This window comes from Gymnodraco acuticeps, unplaced genomic scaffold (genome assembly GCF_902827175.1).
Source record: "Gymnodraco acuticeps unplaced genomic scaffold, fGymAcu1.1, whole genome shotgun sequence".
NCBI lineage: Eukaryota > Metazoa > Chordata > Actinopteri > Perciformes > Bathydraconidae > Gymnodraco > Gymnodraco acuticeps.
In genome coordinates this window covers 3,184,328-3,192,837 of record NW_022992177.1, presented here as the reverse complement: position 1 = coordinate 3,192,837, position 8,510 = coordinate 3,184,328, and the positions used below count along the sequence as shown (strand labels likewise).

At 41.1% G+C, this 8,510-nt stretch overlaps 1 protein-coding gene across 1 annotated transcript; it reads right to left on the bottom strand.

Annotated features, from left to right (window-relative positions):
• Positions 1–163: 163 nt before the first annotated feature.
• On the bottom strand, positions 164–8,278 carry stoml1 (stomatin (EPB72)-like 1). The gene is made up of 7 exons (XM_034204882.1): positions 7,984–8,278; positions 7,190–7,296; positions 6,436–6,585; positions 1,403–1,606; positions 1,117–1,321; positions 829–1,029; positions 164–467 (listed from the first exon to the last, which is right to left on the bottom strand). Exons 1-7 carry the CDS (start codon positions 8,132–8,134, stop codon positions 271–273), a joined length of 1,215 nt encoding a protein of 404 aa, XP_034060773.1. The 5' UTR covers positions 8,135–8,278; the 3' UTR covers positions 164–270.
• Positions 8,279–8,510: the final 232 nt, after the last annotated feature.

Here is an 8,510-nt window from a genome sequence, read left to right as displayed (position 1 = left end):
CAGAATACCCCACAATGCAGCATGTGTGGGTATGTTGAGCTGTACTACTTACTGAATATTTTACCTTGTATCATGGCCCATGCAATCTTCTGTGTTTAAACTAAAACTTACACTAGACCTTAACACCTTCAGAGTTTTTGTTTTGTGAAGAAAGACAAGTCCATAAAAGTAAATCAGTTTATTACGTAATCAATGTATACATAAAAAGCAGGCACTGTACAGGTTAAATTAAAGACTTAATAAATACGTTTACAAATGCCAATCTCATCCTTATTTCTGAAGTAACTTTATGAGTTCTTCCAGCTTCATAGCAGTATCAATATCTCCTTGGATTTTCAGTCTGCCGCTGGTGTAAGCAGAAAACGGTCGCAGCACTCCCTGGAACATGGCCAGAAGGTCGCTGTCACTCATGCTCAGTGTCACATCTGGCTCTCTGCACAGAGACCCTGCTCCAGCTGCACCGCTGCCTACAGAACACACACAGAGCGAACGAGATATTTAATATTAATGTAACAGTATTTGTGTTTGCTTCTCACATCAGCATTATTACACAAATGGAACACTAATCTCAATGGGATTTCTCTATTAAAGGTTGGGTAGGTAATTTTGGAGAAACCAGCTCGAGTGCGCTAGGATTTGAAAATACACAGCCGGAAAAAATCTGCCAGTACTACGGCTTCCACAGATGACATTTTTTGTATTTATTGTCAAAGCATTTAATATATTCATTGCTATCGGGATGTTAAGAGCATTCCATGGAATATAACAAAAAGTGTTTCTGAAATAAATTACATACCCCACCTTTAAGTGTAATATACAAACCACTACCTTGGCTCAAATCCACAAAGTAATTGTGATGTTGTCCATTCTCCGAGCTCACGTCAAACTGGAAGCAGGCCCCAACCTGGTGGACCAAAGCCTCAGAGAGCAGGAGCTTGACGGCGTCCAGCAGCTCTTCAACAGAACGTGGTGTGGCCATGACATTCTGAGCTGCACTGCTGAGCTCATCTGTAAAAGTTATGCAGTCCTCTGAAGAGGAAAAGCAACAGATGTATTACTCAACATCAGATTCAGTATATGTTATATAAAAACGGTTATTTACATGTAGATCCATACCTTGTTGAGGCTGTTGAATGCCACCCAAAAAGTGCATGGCCAACTGCTGAATAGGGTCAGTGAGATCTTCCAGTCCAGGCACAGCAGGGGGCATGGTGAGGGGTGCAGAGGGGCTTTGCTCCGGTGCTTTGAGTACAGAGCCCAAAGCAAGCTCAACCCTGTCCACCTCCAGCCCCCAGGGTCGAGTCATCTCATTTATGTCCGTCTGTAAAGAACATTTAAGGATGTTAGTTTGACCTGATACAGTGAAGAGTCAGCAGATAGAGTAGGTCCAGTGTATTCTCACCACAAGATATTCTCCCAGTTTAACTCTCTGAGTTTGGATCTCCCTGACAGTCCTCTTGGCCAGGAGGTAGGTCATAGCCTTCTGCGCCGTCATCCTGGTTGAGGCGTTCAGGTCCTGGACTGAGAGTACGGACATGACGGGGTTCCAGATCCTGAACTGGATGTCTGCTCCCACTAACAACTCACCGCCATCCAGAGTGATCACCTACAGTAGCAGAATTACATTTAAGATGAATGCTGCGGTCATTTAACATTAGTTAAAGAATTTGGAATCTTAAAGGTCACATGTCATGGCCATTTCCACTGATCATAATTCCATTGTTGAGGTCTACTAGAATAGATTTATACTGTGCAATTTTCCAAACTCACATTGTTTCGCATACAGCATCTCTGTAAACTACGTGTATTCACTCTCTCCACTAAACGGCTCGTTGCAGCTCTTGCCCCCCCTCCCTGTGAGCCCAGTGTGCTCCGATTGGTCGGGACCAGTCGGGACGTTGTGAATCGCGCTAAGCTCCGTGGAGGTGTGATTTCCTTGTTTAGCGATACACAGCCAAACTCACCCTGAGCACACACAAAGTAGGACTGCTTCTTGAGCTCTAATCTCACTTTCGCAGAGTTTACTGGTGACTTTAAAGCAGATGACAATGTATGTATATCGGTTAAGAGGAAAAAGTGCTTGTTTTTTTTGTTGTTATTATTACTATCAGGGAATGTACAACTAAACCCTGGACCGCCCAGCAGCAGTAGTAGTCAGATCGCTACTCCTGCTGATATTAATTCTAGATCTGGGTTGGGATTCATTCACTTAAATGTGCGCAGTCTGTTACCTAAATTAGATTTTGTCCGCATTTGGGGGAGCTCGACTGATGCTGATGTCATTGTCTTATCAGAAACATGGCTAGATAAATCTATTTTGGCCTCTGACATCTACTTAAATGGTTATAGTGTATATCGTACCGACCGTACTAAAAAAGGTGGTGGCATTGCCATTTATGTGAAAAATAAGTTTTGTGTAACCAAGATGGTTTCCAAATCTATTAGTAAACAACTAGAATTTGTAGCTTTAAATATTGAAGTAGCAAAGGGGCAACAGGTCATGATGGTGGGCTGCTACAGACCCCCCTCAGCTGTCAAGGACTCTTTATCTTCTTTGGCAACACTTTTATCTCAACTAGACTACAAGGAAATAGTACTGCTTGGTGATTTTAACTGGGACTGGTTAACTGCAGTGTCAGAGGATTTTAAAAACCTTTGTATCTCTTTAAATGTTACTCAGATTGTTGACAGTCCTACTCGCCCTAACATTAAGTCCCCAAATAAATCCTCCCTAATTGATCTCATTTTAACTAATTTTCCCCATAAATACTCATCTGTGGGAGTATTTGCGAATGATCTGAGTGATCACTGTGTTGTAGCCACAATTAGGGACACTAAGGTCCTAAAAGTTAAACCTCGCATTATCAGTAAGAGAGACAAAAAACATTTTGTGGAGCAGGGTTTTGTGCATGATCTGTTTGATTTTGATTGGGGTAAAATCGATCTGTGTCCTGATGTAGAAACTGCATGGTCTTATTTTTATCTTGGTTTTATGGAAATTATAGATAGACATGCACCCCTGCGTACTTTTAGAGTAAAGGGACGAGACAATCCTTGGTTTTCTGCTAATCTGTCCAGTCTCCTTCATGAGAGAAACAAGGCCTGGGCAAAGGCTAGGCAATCAGGCTCAGAGGTAGAATGGCTGCGTTTTAGGCAGCTAAGAAATAGCTTCACATCGCAAATCAAAAGTGCTAAATCAAAGTACTATCTGTCAGTAACCACAAAGAATCTGAATAATCCTGGAAAATTTTGGAAAGCCATAAAATCGATATCCACCGGTGATATCCGTAATGAGCTACCTCCGTGCATTACCACAGCATCTGGCACTATATCGGACAGGGCCACTATGTTAAATTGTTTTAATGAGCATTTTGTGTCCTGTGGCTCTCTGTTTGATTCTGTCACTAACTCTGCTTCTGTGAACACTACAGTCTGTAACTCTGAAAAAGGTGTTTTGGAAAACCCTTTTAGTTTTACTCCTTTTACTGTTGATGTTGTTCGTGAAGTTTTAACCAAGTTAGATCCTAAGAAACCGGCTGGCCCGGACAACGTAGAACCTTTCTTTTTAAAGATAGCTGCAGATTTTATTGCTCCACCTCTCACTACTCTTTTTAACCTCTCCCTCAGCACTAACACAATTCCAAAATTGTGGAAGTCAGCGTATGTCCTGCCTCTACTAAAAGGAGGGGAGGCCACTTTATTAAATAATTATAGGCCCATCTCAAAATTATCAGTTCTGGCTAAGGTGCTCGAACGCCTAGTGAGTGAGCAGGTAAAGGTGTTTTTATGTACAAATGACATCCTGTCTAAACATCAGTCAGGCTTCAGAAAGCAACACAGCACCATCACTGCCACAATGAAAGTGGTGAATGATGTGGCGAGTATTTTAGACAATAAGCAGAGTTGTGCAGCTCTATTTATTGACCTGTCCAAAGCGTTTGACACCGTCGATCATCACATTTTAAAGCAGAGGCTAGCCAGTATAGGCATGTCCAGCCATGCAGTAGGGTGGTTTGTAAACTACCTCTCTGAAAGGTCCCAATGTGTTCATTTTGATGGGCTGTCTTCTGAGTGGTTGAATATTGCTAATGGTGTTCCCCAAGGTTCTGTTTTAGGTCCACTTTTATTCTCCATCTACATCAATAGTTTAGGGGAAAATGTGGATGAAGCTACTTTTCATTTTTATGCGGATGATACCGTGTTGTACTGTGCAGGTCCCTCCATTAAGGAGGCCGGTGTTAAATTACAGACTGTTTTTAACATTATTCAGACTCGGCTCTCTGAACTAAAGCTTCTTTTAAATGTTGAGAAAACCAAGGTAATGCTCTTTTCTAAAGCTAAAAAGACACCAGAGCATGTTTTAGATATTGTAACTACACAAGGAACAAAACTTGAAGTTGTTGCCTGTTACAAATACTTGGGTATCTGGCTTGATGATTGCCTCACTTTTAAACTTCATGACAATAACCTGCTTAAAAAGCTGAGGGTTAGGCTAGGTTTCTTTTACAGAAATAAGTCCTGTTTCTCGCTTGAGGCCAGGAAAAGGCTAGTCACTGTGACCTTTTTACCTGTGCTGGACTATGGTGATTTGATTTATATGAATGCACCTGCCAATTGCCTGGTCAAGTTAGATGCTGCGTATCACAGTGCACTAAGATTTGTGAGAAACTGTAAAGCATTAACCCATCACTGTACCCTGTATGCAAGGGCTGGTTTGCTTTCACTAACTGTACGGAGGCTCAGTCACTGGTACATTTTTATATACAAAGCCATGTTAGGGAAACTTCCATCTTATATCTGCTCCCTGATCTCACAGAAAAGTATAAGTGGCTACTGCCTGAGATCGAATGCTGTGGTTTTATTAAATGTGCCAACTGCTAGGACTGTCTTAGGGAAGACAGCTTTTAGATGTGCAGCTCCACTGTCTTGGAATAGTCTGCAACTGAAATGGAAACTGAGCAATCTGGTGCCACTAAATGTTTTTAAAGCTCGGTTGGATGCTACTCAATCGGAAGCTGTTGGTACCTGTACATGTGGATAGTTATGTAAATTGTAATCCCTGTGATGATGATGTAAGATGTCCTTTTGTTGTTCTGTTAATGTTTTTATGTTTCATGTGGAACCTACTTGAGCAGGTCTCCCTTGTAAAAGAGTTCAATGATCTCAATGGGATTTATCTGGATAAATAAAGGTTTGAAATGAAATGAAAAGTCACAGCCGAAGTAAAAACAATAAGTGTGGCTTGATATTGAGTAAGAAAAAGGTTGATAAACGCTGTGAGAATGGGTCTGCAGAGAGAATTTCGCCGCGATCCCAACTGTCTGTTATCAGCCAGGGAGGAGAGATCAGCAGAGCTGCTTGCACTGAGTGTGTGAGGAAGTCCGTGGATTGGTCAATTTGGACCAATCAGCGGGGGCTTAACGTAACGGCTCCGCGGACGTAACGTAACGGCTCCACGGATTGGTCCATTTCGTTCCGGGTACGACATGACATCAGATGTCCCCGGAAGAATCAAATGGATGATGACGTTTCACCAACGAGGCGTTTTGGGGAGGTATTTTCTGTTTTAGAGTTTTACTCCCTACATGGTGTACTTTGAGAGTTTTGACTCTGCACACCGTTTACATGCATAAAAACCTTCATAACACACAAGGGGACGGGTAATAACCGGAAATGACATGACATGTGACCTTTAATTCTTAAAGCTGATGCAGACTAAGACATATTTAAAGTGTAATGCTGACATGACATGAGCTTGACACTTTAGCTTTATTGAAATGTAAAAGCTTTAGTAAAATGCAGTGAAGATTAAAAAATGTACACACATAAATTATAAAAATTACTTGTAAAGTAATTGTGTTAATTGATTGAACTTTAAAAAACTAAATGTTAGCATAAGACATCTATTTGCATTTACTTATTACGTTTAAGCTGGAAAAAAACAAACAAAACATTTGGAATAGTCATTTTAAAATGAATTGCAGGCAGCATGAGGTTACATCGTTAAGTGTCAGCTGATGTGCTGTCGCAAACTAATCATTTATAGATCTCTGAGTACCATTTACATTCTCCAGTTTCAAACGGATCAACAGTGCACCAAGAGTGCCACCTGCAGGGTAAACAAAATCAAGAGACATTTTGCTTCCTGTAATCATTACGGCTGTTTCAACAGGCGATTAACAGATTAACTGTGAATGCACTCTAAACTGAGTGATTGGGCACAAACTCCACACTCTTACTACGGTTCAAAAATATATTCAATGGGTAATGGGAAGCTTTTATGACTGATTTCTGTTTTAAGGCAATGCTGATAAATGTTACTCATACTTTAATTTGTAATAGTTTAGCTAGTAAAGACTTGATGTAGTTGTCTGTATTTCTTTCAGTGCTACAGCATGTAAATGTACTAGTTATGAACTCAGTATAGTGGTTTACCTGGCTGGGAGGGATGTTGAAAGCACGGGTGCGCAGGTCTACTCTCTGCCACTGGTCAATGAGAGGCAGCACGAGGACAATACCAGGACCCTTTGGAGGACCAACTCGACCCAGACGAAATGCTACTATCCTCTGGTAGTTAGGCACCGTCTACAGACAAAAAAAGAATTGGTTGTGTTGTGGAAATAATTATCATAAGACGCCAATTAGTAACATACAGGACAAACCTCGATGTCTGTTTACCTTCTTTAAGGACACAGGCGGCTTAGCCAATAATGTTATTGTTCCCATTCTGTGACCGGTCAATACTGGGATACAGATGGTCTGTGTTGTGGGTACACTGGGACACTTCCTTCTCTGTATTTGTGGACTCCAAGGTAAAATCTTCGAGGTCATAAGTGTCCGAGGCAAGTAGCTCTGTGTTCCCACACTGTTTAGGCTATCTCCTCAAATATGTTGTTTACTCTCTGCGAAACCAGTTAGATGGGCTGGCAAGAGAGAGGCTCTCCAGAATTGACGTGGCAACTCTACCGTGAAGTCAGAACCTCTGACTCTTGGACTTGTGATGTGAATCCTCCGGCCGTTAACTCCAAATAAACCATCATGTGTTTGACATCAAAGCTACTGCTCTTCCCGTGTCTCCTTCCTGAGTCGGTGACTCCCACTACATAGCTACACAGAAGTTTCCTCTACAGGTTGTTTATTAAGAGTGGACATTATAGGGAGTACCTGATGAGAGATAATTTCACCTTACCTTCAGTACAAACCACCCTGTTACAGGAAATGTTATGAAGGTGAAGAAGTAGACAAAGAAGATGACAATCAGGTTGCAGATCCAGGACAGCCATCCTTGGGAGGCATCTTAAAGAAATAAAAGGTACTTTTTAGTACACCAGTCAGCATGTGAAACATTTTTGTAATATGTATCTTAAAGGGTACATTTCTGAAACGAAATTACTTAAATTAGGAATGTAGACTACACCATTTGAACAGAAAACCTGTATTACAAACTGTGTGAGTGTGAGGTTTGGAATATGGTGTCTCATTGGGCAGGAAGGCCCTTTTTACTAATGGTTTTGAATTGCATTATGGGAAGGGCTCATATCCCAGCGTCCTTGGAGATTCACTCATCATAGAGACTATATTTCAGGATGTTATATGTTCTAATTATAACCAAGCTGTTTCCTGCAAGCTATCCAACCTTAGCTTAATGCATATTTAATTAATTTTTGTTGCGTTGTGGCATTGTTTTTTTGTATTGTATTTTATGGATTGTGATCACCTCGGTGCAAGGCACATTTCCCTTGGGGACAACACAGTTACAGGTACAGGGAGACACTGAACTACGCAGTAATAACACTTTAACAACATATTGTTGATCATTAAGAGTAAATCGCTCTTATTCAAACAAGGAAATATATCAAAGAAAATGTTGTCATTATTGCACTATAATAGTTGGGGTTGGTTTGTTGGACTTTAACCCACTGTCAACCCTTATGGTCACTTATTATTTTCTATATTTTTCTATAGTTAATGTAAGCTGCCTACCAGTGAAGTCGTTTTCAGAGACATTGGGGATGTTGTCGAAGGAGAAGCCTTTGTGGGGTCCTCGCTGTGTGAAGCTGACAGGGTCCACGAACAGGCCCGGAGTCTTGGGACAGTCCCCCTGAGGGAGCAGCGTGTAAGACTTGCTGAACATTATGAGGTAAAACAATGGTATTTCCTATTTAAATCAACTTCATCAGAATGATCAAACTCCGCTTCAACTGTCAACCAAACCTGGTTGGTTATTTAAATGGACGCTTTACATTTCTTTCTTCCGTGTTTTGGTACGGCTCTTCTTCTCGGTGTTTACTGACGGCTCCTGTTCATCAGTGCATCTACTCATTACCGCCCCCTAACGTAATTTACTGTAGCCCAGATGGTGCTTAAAATGATAACATAGCACAAGGTTATACATCTTTATCTTTCAAGATCTCACATTAAACATATATTTGCAGTTAGATACTGGACTACTTTAACAGTAAAAAAAATAGGGTAATTGTATTTTCGGTCCAAAGGGTGCTCTGTCCAGA

Excerpts from the sequence above, each read along its gene's own strand:
- stoml1 (XM_034204882.1), bottom strand. The coding sequence starts at position 8,134 with ATGTTCAGCAAGTCTTACACGCTGCTCCCTCAGGGGGACTGTCCCAAG. Across the intron at positions 7,297-7,983 it reads CTCTGAAAACGACTTCACTG|ATGCCTCCCAAGGATGGCTG; the intron begins GTAGGCAGCTTA and ends TATTTCTTTAAG. Across the intron at positions 6,586-7,189 it reads CAGGGTGGTTTGTACTGAAG|ACGGTGCCTAACTACCAGAG; the intron begins GTAAGGTGAAAT and ends TTTTGTCTGTAG.